We start from the raw sequence: 19,670 nt of genomic DNA on the forward strand, positions 1-19,670 counted from the left end.
TTTACAAATCTCATGATGTCATGCTCTCTAAAAAGGAGCATAGGCCCTTTGGCCCACAGCATTATAGGTTCTCTACCATACTTGACAGTAAGCAAGGGCTACTTTCTGTTAGAAAAAAATCCAACGCTAGGATTATTTTTAAAATTACAAATACATTAACTATTTATACTCAACAACACATATAAAACTAATTTAATATTTTTTTATTTTGTCATAAAGCTCTAAACATATTTTCATTTATTTATACTTTGTTTTTTTAGCTAGTCTTCAAAATGGCAAACACAAGAGAACATGCCACTCAGGCATATCTGTACCAGCAGCTGTGGCTCATTCTTTAGTATGATCATGTACCAAACTGTACTGTACAGATTTAAAGGATGCATTAGGCAAATGTTCAAATGTAACCCAGAATTTTTATTTTTATTTTTATGAGTCTTCTATCCTTCCAGCTCTGAGGTCTATTCTACACATTCGTTTTGTCTCACTTTCTGTTCTCATTCCTGCCAAGAGCTTTTCCGGGCTGTTCCATTATAAAGTGTTGCTTTTTAGAATCTTGTTTACCAGGTAGTTCAGTGAAAAAAAGGGGGAAAAAACTAGAATGCAGTAATGGCTGCACAAAGAGAGCGTGGATATGGTTTAAGTGAAAATGAGGAGCTGACATTTCCCTGATATGATTCATCAGATTCTCCTCCAGAGAAGTTTTGTTTTATCTTTATTCTCTCCATCACCAAGGTCCCCTCAGCCAGCCACCGGTTCAGAACCACTGACCTCCTCATCACGAATACATTTCCCGATGCCTTGAACATTTCACGCTCTGCATGCTACACCCTGCCTTATGCAAGAGAGACCCTCCAGTTCAAATAGAAAGTATCTCTCAGAACAAAACAGCTAAACAAGTAAGCGAGGGCAGATTAATGGAACAAGGAGTAGAGTTTCCCTTCAGCACAATAAAAAGTCTCATGTATGCTTTCTTTGTGGACCGTTCGAGGTGAAACTATTTTGTCCTTGAGAGCAGTTACATTAAATCCATTGTTGAAACTGTACAAGCTTTGCTTTAATTTTCTGAATACTCCCACTCATGACAGGCACTGAAGTGGGCAGCTTTCTACAAATTAATATCGGCACAGCTACAGAGTGCTTGAAGATTTGCCAGAAATAAATCTAATTACTTGAGGCAATTTGTCTGATATTTTTCAGAGTTTATATCAATGCTTTATTTGAAGACAAATATTTGATTACATGAATTAAATTCATGTAATCAAAGCACAAAGCAGAAATGTTCAGCTTCTACCCACAAAACAACCGCCTCCCAAAAAACACAGTCCTCTTAAAACCTTCAGTGATTAAATCAAACAACCAGTAATTATTTATTGTTGCGCCAGTGCTTTTTGATGATTTTCAGTCAGTCTAATGAGTTTTTGTTTTTCTTTCTTTGTTTTTCTGTATTTAAACAGGGGAAAAGCAATACAGATGTCAGAACGCCCGGTGGCAAACCTCCCTAAAGGGACCCATAATTCCCAGTGTCTCTGCTGTGGACATGACTGAGTAATGCGCTGCCAGAGTTGCCGGCTGACTGGCTGGGCATGCAGCTGGATGACTGACTCCCAGGCTGTTTGGCTACGTGCCTCGTGGTGTCTCTACGGCTGATTTATCCACATTTTCCTCCAGATTAGCCATCTCACTCTTTTTGTTCACTTTCTCTCTTTTTTTTCAGTCTGTCCGACTCTCAACTGCGTTGATTGGATGTGCTCTCTATCGATTATGTCAAGTGATTGTAAAAAGAAAAAAAAACTTGAAAAGGCCACCTAACTTAATTACAATCACTGGTAAAACGTACATGCAGAGGAAGCCCTGTGCAGGTACAGTCAATCAGGCAATCTATGTGCAGTGGGAGACATGGCTTTCTGCCCAGGGCGCCATGGCCTGTAGGGTACCAAAAAACAAAAAAGTCCCCCCCAAAAAAACAGAACTATAATTTGTATCAGTTATTCACTCCCAACTCAATCAGGATAAGCCCTCCTGTGGTGTAAATAAGGCTGAACATAAAGAGTGGCTGATGATGCTGAAGTTTCTGTCTGATTGCATCTTTTGTTTCAGTACTAAATCAAAAGGCTATTCTGGGTTTTTTAGGAGCTTTGGTTGTTTTTGATCCTCTCTGGTTCAACAGTAAAATTCTTGGAAAATACTAAGATATCACAGTATTTACACAGAAACATTTAATAAGAAAAGAAAACAAGGCCTAACTTCTTTGATTTATTTTAAAAACAGAAATGCAAGTTAAAAAAGCTGCTAAAATACATTCAACATGTTTTATTGTTTTATTTTGCTTAGAATGCAACTCTATCTATCTATCTATCTATCTATCTATCTATCTATCTATCTATCTATCTATCTATCTATCTATCTATCTATCTATCTATCTATCTATCTATCTATCTATCTATCTATCTATCTATCTATCTATCTATCTATCTATCTATTATATGGGGCACTGGTCACTTTTAACTTCACTCTCACCCTTTAAATAATGCACAAGTCTATAATAATCAATTATGATTCATAGCTTATTTGATAACTGGTTAACCATTTATTAGTTATTAGTAATTATTTTGTAGTTCTAAATGTCTCTGATTAATAATGAGTTATTGCTCAGTATTAATGGTTTGTGATTAATAGCTTCATTAAATAGTTTATGAACAATTTCCAAGCCATTTATAAAAGCATTATAAAATCATAGGACTATCCCAATAAAGGGCTTGTGAAACCATGAACCGATTTATATTCAGCTTTTGTGAAGCATCATTGAGTAGTTTTTAAAAAGCTACAGGAGAGTTATAGGAGTGGTAAAATATTGGTCATTGGCTGTCCTCTTTTCCACAATATAAGCAGTTCATAAAGTATTCACAGATTCATTAAAAACAGATTTACTACCTACATGTTACACATTTTATAAGGGAAATCTTACTATGTTTTAGCAGTGATTCTTGAGGAGGACAAAACAGGTCCTATGGATAAAGAACAAATTTGAATAAAATATACACAATATAATTTTTTCAAATATCTGACTAAACTAACCTGGGCCATGTGAGCACAATAATGCATGTTTTTCTGATGTTTGCTGAATATTTTTTTATTTTAAACATTGTAGTAGGTGGATGGTGTGTTTAAAATCCCTTGTCCTGGAGCAGAACTCAGTACGTTATAATAGTTTAAAACAATTAAAGGAATACTGAGATAATATATTTTGACAATTAAGTATAAGTATTCAAATAAATAATTATAAAAGTATCAATAAATTGAATTAAAAATCATTTTTATATTTTTTCCAACTCAATTTAAATTTGTGCCAAGTTTTTGTCATCACTGTCAGACACAAAAAGAATGTTTAAAATAAATCCGGCATCAGAAGTTCTGAGGACCCCAGGACCTCTTCCCTTCTCTTCCTTTGCTAAGAGGGCGAAGCAGCTCTAGTTAGCTTACATTATTGTTAAATTTTATTTTTTACAGTTTTACTCCTAAATTGCTCGTCACAACCATGATGCATCTACACCATAACTGACAATTTACAAAAATTTGATGACATTTTGTGAAATAAATGCTTAACTTTGGTGTAATGTAAGGATGTCATGGACCTGATGAGCTACAACATGGCCTCTTCAGAATAACATGATATAAATTAGAATTTCGTCAACTCTGTCAGATGTCAACTCCATCAGGGTTTTTAACTGACAGTGTGACTCTTTCAGTGGTAGTGTTGACAAATCTCACTTAAATGTGCAGTTAATTCATTTTAATGTCTTACATAAATGGCATTACTTCACATGTATCGAGTATTTCATTTTATTCACTAATTTGTCATCATCTTCAGTTCCATGTCAACTCCTTAATATGGACTTTATGTTGTTTTTTGTTTGAAATAATATTTATTTTGTTTATTGAGAGGCATTTGTCTGTAAAACTGAGTAAAAATATCACGAATAGGGTCATTAAAAATTATTTTATATTGATTTTTGTCAGATGGTGTTGACAAAGTAGGTCAGGTCCATTAAAAATGTAATTTTCAAAAAAATGTTGCAACTGGGATCCAGCAACATTTACACTTCTAAAGCATTATAAGTCATGATTGTATAGCTACATCAGATTGAGGAATAATTAAAATTTTAGGGGGTGAAAATTTAAACCCATTTTGCCCCACTTCTCAAGAATCACTGTTAGCTAAGTTTCGTAATAAAAATCTCGTGTTTTTAGTTTAAGATAATAAACAATCAGCATTTCTGTTCTCTAACGCCTTTTTTTATAACCAACAGACAGAAGTGAAGCTATTGTGCGTTCAGGACTGACAGCAGGACATTCATTAACGATGAAACCCCTGAGGACGAGACAGTGAACTTGAATGCGCGGTTGTGGAAATGAAGAGGAAGATGTTTGGTGATGCTGCACGATAATGCACATTATGTACTGAAGTGTCTCCAGGGGAATGTAGCCTAGTGCTGCATGCACGCTGCTGCTGCTGCTGCTGCTGCTGATAGTGGCGTTAATAATGGATAGGCCCACAATATAAAGCGGCTGGTTGCAATGTGATTAGTCCATTCCAGAGTGGCCTATTTCCCCAGAATGACATGCCCAGATAGTGCCCCGCTCCCTCGCCCCTTTATTTAAATCTTGCGCTGATGATGCTCAGGCTCATTGTTGCGTGCGCGCTTTAGCCCCCCGCACATCCCAGACGCAAATACTTATTTCTAATAAAAACAGGTTGCAAATATAACTCGGCCGGATGCTGTTTGTACAGACTGTCCTTTGTGAGAGAGCGAGAGAGAAAAGGTGCATGCAGGCTATTCTATGAGCTACAGCAGCTAGGAGCAGTGATGGCATGCTTTCAACCTACAGTCAAGGTGTTTCTTCTTGGGTCCGCTGACTTCATGCGTCGTGGCCTTGCAGACGGCTTTGCTGATGGCAGAGCCGGTCATGCTGTGCTGCGCGGCGGCGATCCGGTCCGTCAAAGACTGTCCCGACATGTTACAGTGGAGGAGGAGGAGGAAGAGGAGGAAGAGGAGGTGGTGGTGGTGGTGGTGGTGATGGTCGTGTCCGGGTGGGGGGAGCTGGGGAGGATGATCAAAATGTCTTTAGTGGTAGGGAGGAGGGTAGTGCCCTCTGTGAGAGTCAGGAGGAAGAGGAGGAGGAGGAAGACGAGGAGGAGGAGAGAAGCAGCAGAGTACACCGACGAGGATCGGGTGGGAGAATTCATGCGGCGGCCAAAAAAATCATGTAAAAAATGACAGAGGACAGTCACATTCAGGCAAAACGACGAATGTAGGTAGAAATCTGCATAAAGAGCTTGCTGGCATGCGGTGTAGCCAGTGCACCGTGAGCGATCCCTGATATAGATGCTGCCCAAAGGCTGGGATGCCGGTGGCAGGGTGCGTCCGTGCCAACTCCAAATCCGAAATGTCCCTAATCTAAAAACGGACCGTGATTAGTAGTAAAATCTGCGTGGCATCCAGTGTGAGCGACGAAACGACACAAAACAGCATTGTCCTTTCCTTCCCAGCAGTCTCCCTCTTCTTGACCCGGTTTCTCCTCCAGAATCAAAGCGATCCGAGCGCAAACACCTCTCTGATCCCCACAGCACCCCGCGCTGGCTGCACCAACCTCAGTCTCTTTCAGTCTGCGCACTGAAAAAAGGGGAGTATTTCTCTCTTAAAGGTTACCGATAGGCCAGTTCTTATCCCCCCTCAATTATTATTATGCCAGTCAAATTTGTGTGTAAAATGGCAGCACGTGAATCAGGTGACGGAGAGGGAGACGAGGGCGATTGGGCAACTTCTCGTGTCTGGGAAGGGCGTCTTAAAGCAGAACCCGGTTGATGAGGCAATTATCTGCTGTGGTCACCTTGCTGAGCACTGATGCCTCGAGACAAATCTAAACACAAATCCATTATTTGGATGAGTTCATAGACAGAACAAGACCCACCTTTAGTGTCTGTCGCTTTAAGTTGTGATATATTTATGCCAACATATACCCTGTTATCATTTAGATTAGTCAGTTGTTTTATTCTTTTTACAATGTGTGTCCCCTCATCTAGCAGCTTGATTTGAAAGATGTATGGAAATCCAAATACATCATGCAAAGGAGAATTTCCTTTTTGTTACAGTTCATTCTGGTAAGCAGGTATTTTTCAGTTTGTATGACTGAAACTGTAAAACGCTCTGGAGGAGTGCAGAGTGTTTCCCTTAGGAGAAATCACACCTGACCATCTCAGTCTCAGAGCACTTGACTAAAGGTGTACTCTTTGTTTTTCCCTCAGACAGAAAGTACTGGCACATTGTTTCTATGATGGGCTTTGTCTGTTTTCTAGGTAAAGATGTTGGCACAAGTATTGCTTGGTGTTTATTTATTTTTTGTCTTCAACAGAAAATACCCTTTGCTTTGTGTGTCTGTATCCTCTTTTCAGGATACAGCTGTTAATTTGGGGTTCTTGTTATTTTGTTCTCATAGAAAGTTCTCCTCCCTCACCATGTCTGTTTATTAACTTGATTTCATCCTTTTTTTTATTACTCCTAGCTTGGTGGTTCTGTGTTTTGCTTTGTCTCTTTTCTGGATGGGTTCATAGACAGAGCAGTTGTTAGCATAAACTGTTATAGTCCTTGCTATTTTTTCTGTAGAAAGGACCCATGTCTCTCAGCTTCTGTATCTAGTTGAGTCCCTTTCTTGAATAACATAATTAATCTAGCTATTGCTAAGTTTAACCAGAGGTAGTTTTTATTATTATTGTTTTTCTCCCAGGGTTATGGCTAGGAAAGCTCTTTGAACACACTTATTCTGTGTTTACTGTATTGTTTTCCTGAAGGAAACATTGACAGAAATATTGCTTCAAATAAATTTGTATTTTTTTTCTTTCTCATAAAAAGTACTCCTAACTCAGTGCTTCTGTCTCCTTTCTGCCCACTCAACCTTTCTTTGTTGATTGTGGTAGATGGCTGCTTCTACTGACCCACATTCCTTTGGTGGTTTATTCCTGTGAAAATTAAGCCTTCCCATTGTTGACACTTGCATGATGATAGGAGAGGTGATTGCTGCAAAGTCAACAACATAATGCAGTCTGCTGGACTCTGTTAGATAAATAACTTGCAAAGTTAAAGTAACATCTAAATGTTATTGTATAATAAAAAATCAAGTGGATTAACTCATAACGCAATACTGGTATTTCATCAAAAGGTTCAAATCACAACATGAATTTGTAAATTGTGATATAATTTTTTGTAGGTTTTGCTCAGCTCAACTCTTTTGTATGTTATGTTACGTTAAAGGATTTATGCTAGAATATGAGAGATGTTAGATGTTCACGTTCAGTGCTTCATGAACGTCTGGTTGGATAAAACACACGTGTGTTTTTAATAAAAGAGAAGCTCTGACTCTTCTTTTTATTTGGCATGAAATTGGTTTGGGTGAATCTCAAACCCAGTCTGAGTTGGAATCCCTTCAGCATAATTATGTTTTCTCAGTTCAGCTTTTTTGTCGCTGAGGCTCATATGCCCTTAATATCTTCTGACCACAGGGATGAAGCCCCGTTAACACCACGCAATAAAACAATATTTTTTCATCTTTTTTCATTATAAAAGTTTAATTTGGCTCCCATCCCTCCAAAGTCGCTTTGGGTTTTCTTCATAGCATTTGATAAAAAGTTAATTGTTTTTTTTTTTCAGGTGTTTAACTACCTATTGATCTTGGAGGTGTTTTTTATGTCTAGGATTGCCAATAATTTAAAATATATGGTCGCGGACGATCTTTAAGCTCTCATACTATCCTGTTTTGTGAGATTTTATTGAAGCATCTTGTGATTTATGAAGAGATCCTAAAAACACAACAGACACGAAAACAAGAATTACTTTTCTTTGGCATGTCCACAAAGAATAGAGACACACATTTGTAATTTTACAAATTGATCCAGGAGCTCATTACCGGGTGTGAAGTAAAATCCAAAGCAACATGTAATAGAAAACACTGAATTTTAAATAACACTCAAAGCACGCTGGCACAAAAGCAGACGGGTTCTCTTTGCTGATTTTAAAGAAATAAAGAAAAGACTCAGATTTGGGAAGATATTGATTTTGTGGTTGTAAACAACAACTTACAACAACAATGGTGCAACAGTTTGACAGCAAGTCAGCTCTGGCATAGTTTCCTTTTATATCTGCAGCAAAAACTCATCTCTCCAGAGATGTTTGTATTTTCTTTGGACTGGAGATGTCACTGACTAGACATGGAAACCACAATTACCTCTATATTTATTTTGACCGAAGGGGATTTTTGTAAATTTTTCTCTCAAGGACCATTCAAGCTGATAACTGTTTCTAATATTGCACACAGGATTACAGCTTCATAGAGAGAAAAGGCTGACCTGCAGAAGGTCCTGCTGGGACATCTATCTATCTTTGTCAAGATAAACAGAGACTGCAGCATTGAGAAAATTGGGACACATTAAAATATCAAAAGCACAAAAAGAATGTGACTGAGAAATTCTTAATTGTTTTTCTTTTCCAAAGTGGTTGCAGTAATAAGATGTGTTAAAATGTTCCTAATGTTCCATTTTTACCTCATCAGATTAAAGTTAGTTTTTAAAATACCTTCCTCTTGAGCCTTAGCTCTGCTGCAGGGTGTGGTGAACCTGCTGCAGCCGTTACACCTGGCTGCAGCCATCTAACCACGTGTGATCTGACGTTTCTGGGTTGAATCAAGTCACAACCTCCATCCACCACGGAAGTCAGGATTTTTTCTCCAAAGAATGTGGCAGAAGTGCTTTGCTGTAAAATGTTCAGAGAAGGTAATTATTTGAAATACTTGTTCATTTTTCTAGCTAGTTAGACATATATATGTTTTAAAAATGCATATTAAAAATGCAGGCTTCTTTTTATTTTCAGGGACACAGAAATCTAAAACATAAAATAGAATGACTCCGCTTCATGACCAGGCTGACATTTATTGTGTTAATTGCAGAAACCAATAAAAATATTCAAACCATGAACTCACATTGTCTGTGACACATGGCTCACAAACTAAATATAAGATCAATCTTTCAGAGGATGTTCATATTTTATGTGTTTACATTTTTCTAGTTAGTTAAATAACACAAAATAAAACCATAAAAAACAAAACTCTCTTGCTGTTTGTGCTCCACTTTACATACTCCGCTATATTGGAGTGTGAGCACAGCTTTAAATAATGTTCTTACTTACTACATGTAACTTATAAAAGGAACTTTTCTTTCAGATCTTTCTTCACTGATGTTATGTGATCATTTTAAACATGAAGAACAGTTTAAAGGACTCCTTGTGGTGCTTGTATATCCCGACAGAAGGATAGAGGTGGGCTCTTGCTCTGACACTGAGCTCTCCTCGTTGTTCATGATGTGCTCCACCAAACAGTGCGCTGCCTCGTCGATGTTTGTGTTGTCCTGATGGTCAGAGCACACAAACATTTCTGTAGAAATGCTCTTCACAACTTATTTTGCATCATGAATGAGCAGAATGCTACAAAACATGTTTTTTTTTTACTGGATTTAGTAACACCTTAAATTGGATTATAGAGGTTCAAAGAAAAGTACCTGGTGAATTTGCAGTTAGGTTTCTGTGAATTCAGAATAAAATGTGTAGATTTTCAAAACCTGGATGTGCTACATTTTTATCTTGTGCTACTGATAAGTCAAAAATGTTTTTTCCAGCTGTTTGAGCGCCTACACAGCCCAAAATTATTTATTTGTCAGTGACATTATTCTTGCGACAGACTGGCGACCTGTCCAGGGTGACCCCGCCTCTCGCCCGGAACATTAGCTGGGGATAGGCACCAGCAACCCTCCCAACCCCATTAGGGACAAAGGGTGTATAGAAAATGGATGGATGGATGGATGGAGTGACATTATTGTGTTTTAACAGTGAACTGTCTGACCATCAGCTGTGATGTCTTTCAGTCATGTTTCCATGCTCACCTCAGGATCCTGCTGTGAACCGCAGTGGATGTTTCTGTCCTGATCTCACTGAGCTGTCTGCAGAGTTTATGGATTCGTCAACTGAAATGTTTTCTCTGACTTTTACTCTGACATGATGTAATTCTTTAGACACATTGAGCCAGAAAAGGAAAAAAAACAGAAGTCTGGACTTCATGCTACACTTTTTTTCAGTTTCTCTCTTAAAAATTGAGAAAATAATTTATGTTTCAAGCAAATCTTTTGATTTTAGAGTCAGCTGCTGTTGCCTTAAAAGCAATAGTGCAGTTCTGCCTTAAAAATCAGGAGTATGGGTCTGGATGCTGCTGTTCTGATTTTGTAAGTGATGTTACCTTTGCAGAAGTCTCAAACCAGCCCACAAACCCATTCTCCCTGCAAAAGAAGTCCAGTTTGGGCAGCTGACACATTATTTGGTCTGACTTGTTGGCAAGCAGAACAGCAGGAACTGGTCTCCCATGGTTCAGAGTCACCTGAGGAAAGATAAAAAGAACCTCACATTATAGCTGCATCATCCACTACTTTATATCCAATATTTTAACAAGATCGTGCAAAAAATACTGTGATTATTAATTTAAAAGTCAAGCCCAAAAATACTCATTCACCTGTATCAGTATCTTTTGAACTTTTGGATTTTTACAACCATCCAAAACATCTTGGTTTAACCTGGTAATTGTAAATCTAAGCAGACAAAGAGTTTCCCAAGGCTCCACCTTCAGGCCACTTTTATTCAAGGCTTGCCTGCGCCCCCTAGTGTAGATTATGAGATATTACAACATTTCTTACCACATGTATTTTGTCTTCTCTTGACCAAAGTCTATTACAAATTTACAGCCTTTTAATTAAAAAATGCTTTCCAATCAGGGGATTTGACCATATCACAGCACTGATACTGCACTGGTAAAAATTTTAAATGACAAAGCTTAAAAATAATGCATCTAAAACTTCTGTGCTGGTGTTACTGAATCGTAAGAGAGGCATAGTTGGCTATAACATACAAATTGGTTGACTGGAAAAGTGTGTGAATATCTTGTTCAGTGGAAAACTAGTTCAAATCTTAATCACTGGTTAAGCTTTACTTTGTATCAATTGGCAATGATATTTCTGATTCCTCAAGGCTCTATTTTCAATTCATTTTATTCAACATCTAGCACAGAAAGTTACTTCTATGCTGATGACACACAACTACAGATTTCTGTATCACTGCATGATCACATTCAATTACATTCACAGATTTAGTGTTTATATAGAATCTGAATTACCAGGAAAGGTCACTGTTTTTGTAAAGTTACAGATTGAGAGAGACACAGAGTGATCAGAAAAGGACACAAAATCCCTAATCCTAAAACTGAGTTTGACTCACCTTAGAGTCCAGGTCATCCTTCCACTTCAGCACAGCCTCAAACGTGGAAGCCCTCGTCACATCAAACACCACCAGTGCTCCCACCGCCTCCCTGTAGTAGACACGGGTCATGTTCCCATACCGCTCCTGTCCTGGGACACAAGAACAGCAAATCAACGCAACTCCACAAATATTTGAGTATGTGTGTGTGTGTAAGCGAGCCCATGTATCTTATGGCAGCTACCATCATGTGATTGATATTATTGATCATGGGAACACTTCAGTCACAGTCAGACACAAGATCTACATTCCACGAGGAGGCATCAAGTACAGGGAGGCTCTGTGGCATGCAGAGGGCAGACTGACTCACTGGGGAAGTAGTTTTCATTGTTCCAATTTCTGACACAGTCACAAACACAACAGCCACGTTAAAGTACTTTCAAGTTTGCAAGTAGGCCTACTTGCTCTTTAATTATTTTAAAAATATCAGCTCAAAAGATTTTTTTTTTTTTATGTTTGTTTGTTTTTTTGGTGTACAAAGCTGAGGCAGACCTGCTATGTCCCACAGCTGCAGCCGGATCACAGTGTCACTGTCCCACTGCAGAACCTTCAGCGCGAAGTCAACCCCGATGGTGGCTCTGTAGTGCTGGGAGAAGATCTGATGAACGTACCGCTTGATAATAGAAGTTTTCCCAACTCCAAGATCCCCGACAACCAGGACTTTGAAAAGAAGCTCCTGCTGCATGCCTGCAGCTCGACAAAAACGACAAAAATGGAAATAAATAAACAAATACACAATAAGATGTTGAAAAACGTGATGTTGGTGACAACAAAGTCATGGAAAGTTTTTTTTTCTGTCAAATTACGAACAAAACATCCCATCTGCAGGAAAAACAGCGTTGACGGTCTGAGCTGATCATTTTAAGGCCAACCTATTATAACAGTTTGAACGCGTGTCTAACAGCCGACTAAGACGAGTTGATGGTGCATTTAAGAGCTACTCGTAAATATAGGCACCAATCACATTCTTTTCTTCAATCTTTCACCCCCCTTCCACCTCTCAAATAGCCTATAACATTTATTAGGGGGAATGATAAAAATGTTATTTATATAGTATATATAATAGAAATGCTAACATTTACACCTTTTTACCAATGTGGGGCTCGATTTGTCAAGTTATAGGCCTATGTTATGTCAAAGGATTTATTTTAAACTTTTTTCTTTTGCGTTTTTAAGCCTAAAATATGGAAGAATGTTTTTTGTCAACCACAAATTTTGTGTCCCTGTTTGTGCATTACGACATTTTATCCCTACAGTACCTGAACGCATCGTCTGCTTTGTTGTCAAAATAGGAACTAGGAAGGTTCCATCAGTCCACGCTGCAAGGAAATGAAGCGCTGCAGTCTGCGGCAAACAGTGCCGTCAAAACATTAGATTTTATGTCCGTGTCTAACATCTGTCTTAGTGAAAGTAAATGGTTACTTCATGTACTGCTTGGAAATATCGCTTTCAGCCTCACTTCTCTTTCCTGAAAGCGTCACGATTAATTTACCTGAATAATTAAGTAAATCTAAACTGTTTTTAGTGAAGTTAGCCAGTAGTTGTGTACATATCATTTCATCATGTCATGAAAACGGAAGCTATATAACTGCAGAAATTGAGTGAATTTTTATACATTTTCTGGTGACATTCCACTTCATTCCCTGTTATAACTCAATCCATTACGAATAATACCAAAACTAACAGTAAAACCCTACAGTTGCGACACCAACACGGTGCACACTGTTAGAATAGCAATAAAAAGGAAATATACACTCTTTAAAGTAGGAATGTGTGCTATTCTATTTTTGTACACAATCCTTAAAAATTAATTATCCGGTTATGATGGTTTTTACATTGGGCAAACTAAGTTTCAAAAGTCGGTGGTTATCTAAACATCATTCTTTGCACGCAGTGATGAAGTTAAATAAAACTGTGGACCTCACGCCATTCTGTTTCTCCAGTGCACGAATGCAGCATGTTGATAGTTTGTCGCTGCGCTGCTGTCGGTGTAGTTACGGTACTGATGCTGCTGAGGGCGAGGAAGAGGTGTTTGTGCGTGATGCTGCCGCTGCTGCTGGTGGTGGTGCTGTGTCCTGCTGCCATTTCGGATGATCACACGGAAATATCAGCAGCTCCCATCACTAGCTTCACTAGCTGCACTGCGAGCTGAGCAGCTACATTCTGCACTTTTGAAACCGTGATCTGGACGGGTTCATGTGTTGCGTCTTTTGGAGGTTATTCCTGTAAGAAGCTGCATCATAGCTACCGAAAGCCTCAGGGGTTATTTTCAGAAGACACAATCATCAACATGGAGCTTGTTTTTCACTGCTGTTGAGCTCAGAACCAAGGTAGGCCACCATTTCCAGGTATTTATATATAATCTTAAATAAGTAGAATAAAAATACTCCTGGGATAATTTAGGGAAGATCTAATGGATAAAACAGCTTTGTTTACCTTTTAGGGATCTGGGTAACAACATGTTATATTCTGCATGTATTTCTTCACTGAAAGCATACATGGCTTGCTCCAATGTCTCATTGAGTGTTATTGCTCCCTACCAGCTACTCTATAATCCACATGGGGGCTGACTACACCACTGTTTATTGAGTTGGAGAGGAGTGCCCTCCCCCTCCCTTTTATCTCCTCAAATTAGATCACCCCACTGTGAATCACTTGCACAAGGCTGAAATTATTTGAACTTATTATAATATTGTTATGAACCAAGAATGATGATATAATTGACACACACAGGGGCTTAAACTGATTTATTTCATGCTTTTTAAACAGATGCACTGCTTAAAAGAAGAAATTAGATTTGTGTTACTTTTAGAACCATTTGCTTTGGTATTTTTAGAGATGTTAGTGTTCATTGAGCATTTCCACATTTTTTAGATTGTATGTCGTAAACCAATATGAAGCAGTGCAGAACTATGATGTACTGAGTTGACATGTGTTACTACTTTGTTAATATCTTTTGATTGTTTGTCTCAACCAGCTTTTAACACATTTACACATTGTTTTTGTTTAGTTTGCTTTGCAAACTAGCTCAAATTTAGCTACATTTGAAGAAGACCGTCCTGTTTTCAATAGAATTTAGACTTTGAATTTGATGGAGCCATTCTAACATAAATATGCTCTGATCTACACCATTCCTCTTTAACTCTGGCAGGAATGTCATTATCCTGTGGGAAGGTGAACATTCTCTCCAGCAGATATTTCTTTCAGGATTGTATTACATTTAGCTCCTTCCTTCTTGCTATTACCTCTACATCTTTCTCTGTTCCTGCTGAAGGAGCATATCCTCAGTATGACACTGCCTCCACCATATTTGACTGTAGGGACGGTGCTTTAACCCACAAATAAAGTTTTGCATGTATGTTTGAAAGTTCAATTTTGGTCTTCTCTCAATATATGATGTATAAAAAACTATAAACTGGACATCTTAAGACTCTCTTTTTTCCCACTTTGTGCATTTGTGCAAAGGAATGTGTATGGAAATGTACAAACTTAACCAATGAACTGATCTGAAAAAAATAAACAATTTAAAGTTAATTTCATTAGTGTGAGATTTGGCTTCTCTCTTCCATTTACCGCTCAGTGAAAAACCTTCTAACATTTTTCTCTGCGACAGATTAAACTCACATGAGTCATGGAGACAATATGGCTTTACCAGTTCCGTCTGATCGTCATCGGAGACTCCACAGTGGGCAAGTCATGTCTGATCCGGAGGTTCACAGAGGGCCGCTTCGCCCAGGTGTCAGACCCCACTGTGGGCGTGGACTTCTTCTCTCGCCTGGTGGAGATCGAGCCAGGAAAAAGGATCAAACTTCAGATCTGGGACACTGCAGGACAAGAGAGGTTCAGGTAGAGACAATAATGTACTCACCGCTTCAAGTTTCACTTTTCATCAGCCTCATGATGTATAAACAAGAATGCACAAATTTTACTCCCGGCTCATTTTTCCCATTCATCCCATTTGTTGTTTCATGTTTTTATTGTGTTCAGCTCCTGTCTTGTTTGCCACATTCGTTTTGCTCTTGTAAACCTCCTTTATTATATTCCCTTAATTCCAAAATTTATTCCCTATATAAGTTTGCAGAGCCTGATCTTTTTCTAATTCTGATTGGTTTATCTCTTTGCTTCATGTTTACTGTAATGTGAAACAAGTTAGAAAACACTGATTCAGTTTATGAAGAAGAAAGACTGTTCTTACTGTTTCAGATTTCTGACTCAGCTCATGACTTTCCACGTCTTGATTCTCATCCAGTTCTTGATGGATTTGAAGATTCCAGTTCAGATTATTTCCTTTAACACCATATGCAGTGGAATTCATTTTATCCCCATATTTTCTATTTGCCAGAATTTGTTTGTGTTGCTCTATTTCAAATAATATCAATTAAATCCAACTCGACATTTGGTTGTAGTGTGATTAAATGTGGAAGCAATTAAAAGCCTTTTGCAAGACACAGCATGGTATGAATGTAACAACAAATTAATTACAAACTGATTAATTCCATGTTTTCTCCTGTCCAGGTCCATTACCAGAGCCTACTATCGTAACTCAGTGGGCGGCCTTTTGCTCTTTGACATCACGAACCGCCGCTCCTTCCAGAACGTCCATAACTGGCTGGAGGAGGCGCGAAGTCACGTCCAGCCACACAGCATCGTCTTCCTGCTTGTCGGCCACAAGTGTGACCTGGAGGCCCAGCGTCAGGTGACCCAGCATGAGGCGGAGAAGCTGGCAGGGGCCTATGGGATGCGTTACGTGGAGACTTCGGCACGGGATGCTATTAATGTGGAGAAGGTCTGAACATACAGTGATGTTTAAAAGTTTCTGCACCGTCGGAGATGTCTCCTATTTTGGCTTTATGTTATATGGAAATGGTTCAGATAATCAAGCAAATTGCAAATGCAAAATGCAATTTTTAAACTATAAATTGTTAAGGAACTTGGTCCTATGTGAGAAGTAATTGTCCTATGCATTCCCATTAACCAAATTTGTTGGAAGTTAAGCTAAATTTAATGTAATTCTCACTGAAGATTTCTCTTTTCTTCAGGCGTTTGTAGATTTGACAAGGGAAATATTTGAGCTGGTCCGAAGTGGGGACATCCAGATCCAAGATGGCTGGGAAGGAGTAAAAAGTGGATTTGTTCCCAACATGGTCCATTCCTCTGAAGAAGTCACCAAAGGGAGTCGGCAGTGTTTCTGCTGATGGCTGCAGCACCCGAGCTGGAAGGTGGTATAAATAAAACCTCACCAGACTGAAGTTTTCTGCTGCTGCTGCTTTAAGGCCAGATTTTTGGGACTGTTACTCACGTTACTCCTACATGTACGGCACTGTTAAACCACCCGTTTAAAGCTACGCTCAGATTCCCAACAGGTGTAGAAGCACAAGAAGCATCCTGACCCCTCACCTTTCCGTCTGCATGCCTACGTGTGTCCGTAGCTTTTAGCAACACTGCAGCCACTTTTGGCCTTTTTCTCAAGTGATAACTCCTGTGGCTGGTTATGTTGAAGCCAGAGACTCATACTGCCAGTCTGGTGTCCATCTGCTCATGTATCCACAAGAAATTAGTCTGGATGGAAAACTGAGGCTCACCACACCGCTAACTATTAGAAGAAAACGTTGTTACTGTCCAAGTGGACACCTGTGCCATGAATATGACTTGCTGTGTACATGGAGAGAAGGTGCAGGACAACAGAAGCAATGAAACAAGCCAATAGTTGGGATTTTTCCATTGGTTTACCTCTAAATGCTGAAGGGAATAGTTGGTCAGAAGGAAAATCTTCTGTAGCTGCTCACTGACTGCCTTTAAGAACAGACCATAGGAAGATTATTAACAGGACAATTTTCTTACTTGTGTTTCAGATTAGTCTAATGATAAGAGTGTATGCATTTGTGTGGTAGTTTCATGTTGTGCATCTGTTCAGTTTATAAAATATACTCTGCAAACCCCGTGGATCCTTTCTATGTGCTGTGATTTTATTAAAGTTTGATTTTTTTTCTCTGTAGAAAAAAGGTATTGAAAATGTTACTTTTTAAGCCCATAGGTCATGACCAAATTTAGTCTGAACAAAGACATTGAAAGTCAGGCTTGGTTGATCTCATTTGATCAACTCTAACCACCTTCCAATCCACAGACCTCAATCTGTCTGCTTCATGAAACACATTTAATGCTTAGTCATCCATTAGGCCGTCAAGAAGCAAATTAATTCATTGAGTTTCAAACAAACAAAAATAAGGTTAATGTTGTTCAGAGGTGAGTTCAAATTGTAAAATGCTGATTATAAAATACAAGAATACATAAAGTATGTGATTATAAAATTGAAAAAAAAATTCTGCTTTTCGTAGGTTACCTAGCAGGTAAAAGTGACCTACGAAAAGTAGAAAAAAGGAAAGTTTTTTCAATTTGCCTGCTTTTAGTAGGTCAAAGTGACCTACAAAATACTTCATACTTTTTATAAAAATACTTTATATTTGAATCTAGATTTGAGCATTTGACTGAATCTCAGGTAAGTCATTGGTTTCAGATTCTCTCACTCAATTAACAAAACTTTGGTCTGCAGTCAAGAAAATCAACTTTTTCTGTATATTGTATTCTCAGGCAGCTGTATTAACTGGAGCTGCATTGGAATATATTATATACTCCATTATCAAGAAGTCTTATCAAAACAGAAGTGTTTCTTTTCACCAGGAATGTTTCTTAATAGTTATATAAAGTCACAACTGTGTGAAAACCAACAATTGGGGAATATCTGGAGAACCTTCAATGTAACTTTCCCAGAGGGTTAGGGGTGTGGCCTCTGTAACAGACTGAGCCTTTTCCTCTCCTGTCAACCAGCTGATTAAAATGTCAGAAATAATCTAAGACTGGGAAGGGAACGCTTTGCAATTCTATTCTGTAAAAAGCACATAACACAGCCTAAATATTCAGTAGCAAACAAAGGACAACTCGCCACATGGTGGAGCCATTTCCCCATTGACTGCACATGCAAAAAAAGAATTAGAAAACCTATTCAGGGAACATCTAACAAACAAGCTGTATTTCAATGTTATGTGCTCATTTCCTCCCAGGGCAACTACCCTTATCAACTGACTACTTACCACAATTAGGTAACGCTCCCTTTAGGTTCTCTTACATTACATTGTAAATGTTTCCTATAATTATCTGGGAATCTTTAGTTCATTTTTTCTGAAGGTTCTCAGAAGGTCTAAGTGTGCAGGTTTTAGAAGATGTTTTGGGGACATTTGGAGAGCATTCACTAACATTTTCCAAAAAGTTGCAATATCATTGTTAAAACTAACATTAATAACACCACTATTTCAAATTAGCATTTTAAACACTTTATTTTTTTGCTTTTCAAATTTTTTCAACAACATTTAAAATATTCTCCTTTTACCATAGTTGCACATGTTGCTCCTTCGGCCTTAATTTGTACAGTTGTTTAGGATAATTTTGAAAATAAGGTCTTAAAAAGCCAATTGAAATAGTATATCTAGAAGCTGTCAGTTAAAAAGTTATTTTCTTAACTATCATGAATAGTAAAAAGAAATGTTGCTTAAATACAAAGGATATGCATCAATTTAAACCCAAATATAAAATCAATATTACATTGTTTTTATATTATAAAACAATCTTATATTGTTTTAATATTTGAAGGATATAATAATTGTAGCAATTATTATATCCTTCAAATTTTTTGCCGTTTTCTGGACTTTTTCACACTTTATGCAGGGGTTCCACATCTTTAATAAAACAAATCTTTGTTCATAAATGTTATAAAGTAAACATCACCTGTTCAGGTTGTAATCTCTTTTTTACATTGAAGGTAACAATCTATTTATTAGCTCACTGCTACCAGAATTGACAGTGAATTCATCCCTTCATTTTGGATCAAAGTTTCCAAGAGAGAAAGTGCTTCTTTATTTTGATTCAATATGAATAGGTTATTCAGTTGGTCTGCATCTAAATCATCCTAATAAAATGCCAATAAGTATGAACTATTGGGATCAAACATGATAAATAAACAATGGATGAGTCCATTTACTCCATCTGAATGGAGGTAGAATCTCTTCTGAGTGACTTTGGATGTAATAAATGGAAACCAACAGAATATTTAGAAAGTCAATGTAAGACAAAGTTTCAGAATTCACTTTAAGCCAGACCAGTGAGTTACCATGTTTGACCGTTAGAGGGCAGCCTCATCAAATGAAGAAGTAATAAAACTGCGATCACTTCTTAATAAAATACAAAGGTAGGCAAAAAATTAAAAAAAATACCGGATAG

The 19,670-nt window shown here is 38.0% G+C and overlaps 3 protein-coding genes across 7 annotated transcripts in view; 1 reads left to right on the forward strand and 2 right to left on the reverse strand.

Annotated features, from left to right (window-relative positions):
• Window positions 1-5,714, reverse strand: part of LOC122844588 (phosphatidylinositol-binding clathrin assembly protein-like) — a 32,863-nt gene extending 27,149 nt beyond the window's left edge. For 2 of the 4 annotated variants that reach the window (XM_044140209.1, XM_044140206.1), the window contains exon 1: window positions 4,886-5,713. In XM_044140209.1, coding sequence (XP_043996144.1) covers window positions 4,886-5,015 — 130 coding nt within the window. In that variant the 5' untranslated portion in view covers window positions 5,016-5,713. Of the gene's footprint in view, window positions 1-4,885 lie in introns of all 4 variants that reach the window. The other 2 variants (XM_044140207.1, XM_044140208.1) reach the window with 2 other exon arrangements.
• Window positions 5,715-8,975: 3,261 nt separating this feature from the next.
• rab38c (RAB38c, member of RAS oncogene family) lies at window positions 8,976-12,255 on the reverse strand. 2 transcript variants are annotated; one of them, XM_044140217.1, is made up of 4 exons: window positions 12,011-12,255; window positions 11,361-11,486; window positions 10,333-10,470; window positions 8,976-9,451 (listed from the first exon to the last, which is right to left on the reverse strand). In XM_044140217.1, exons 1-4 carry the CDS (start codon window positions 12,176-12,178, stop codon window positions 9,293-9,295), a joined length of 591 nt encoding a protein of 196 aa, XP_043996152.1. In that variant the 5' UTR covers window positions 12,179-12,255; the 3' UTR covers window positions 8,976-9,292. The 2 variants fall into 2 exon arrangements, with proteins under 2 accessions (XP_043996152.1, XP_043996151.1); XM_044140216.1 differs by having other exon boundaries at window positions 11,361-11,491; window positions 11,892-12,255.
• Window positions 12,256-13,439: 1,184 nt separating this feature from the next.
• On the forward strand, window positions 13,440-17,342 carry LOC122844593 (ras-related protein Rab-39B-like). The gene is made up of 4 exons (XM_044140218.1): window positions 13,440-13,729; window positions 15,013-15,245; window positions 15,915-16,185; window positions 16,439-17,342. Exons 2-4 carry the CDS (start codon window positions 15,031-15,033, stop codon window positions 16,592-16,594), a joined length of 642 nt encoding a protein of 213 aa, XP_043996153.1. The 5' UTR covers window positions 13,440-13,729; window positions 15,013-15,030; the 3' UTR covers window positions 16,595-17,342.
• Window positions 17,343-19,670: the final 2,328 nt, after the last annotated feature.

This window comes from Gambusia affinis, linkage group LG15 (assembly GCF_019740435.1).
Source record: "Gambusia affinis linkage group LG15, SWU_Gaff_1.0, whole genome shotgun sequence".
In the NCBI taxonomy this organism is placed as follows: domain Eukaryota; kingdom Metazoa; phylum Chordata; class Actinopteri; order Cyprinodontiformes; family Poeciliidae; genus Gambusia; species Gambusia affinis.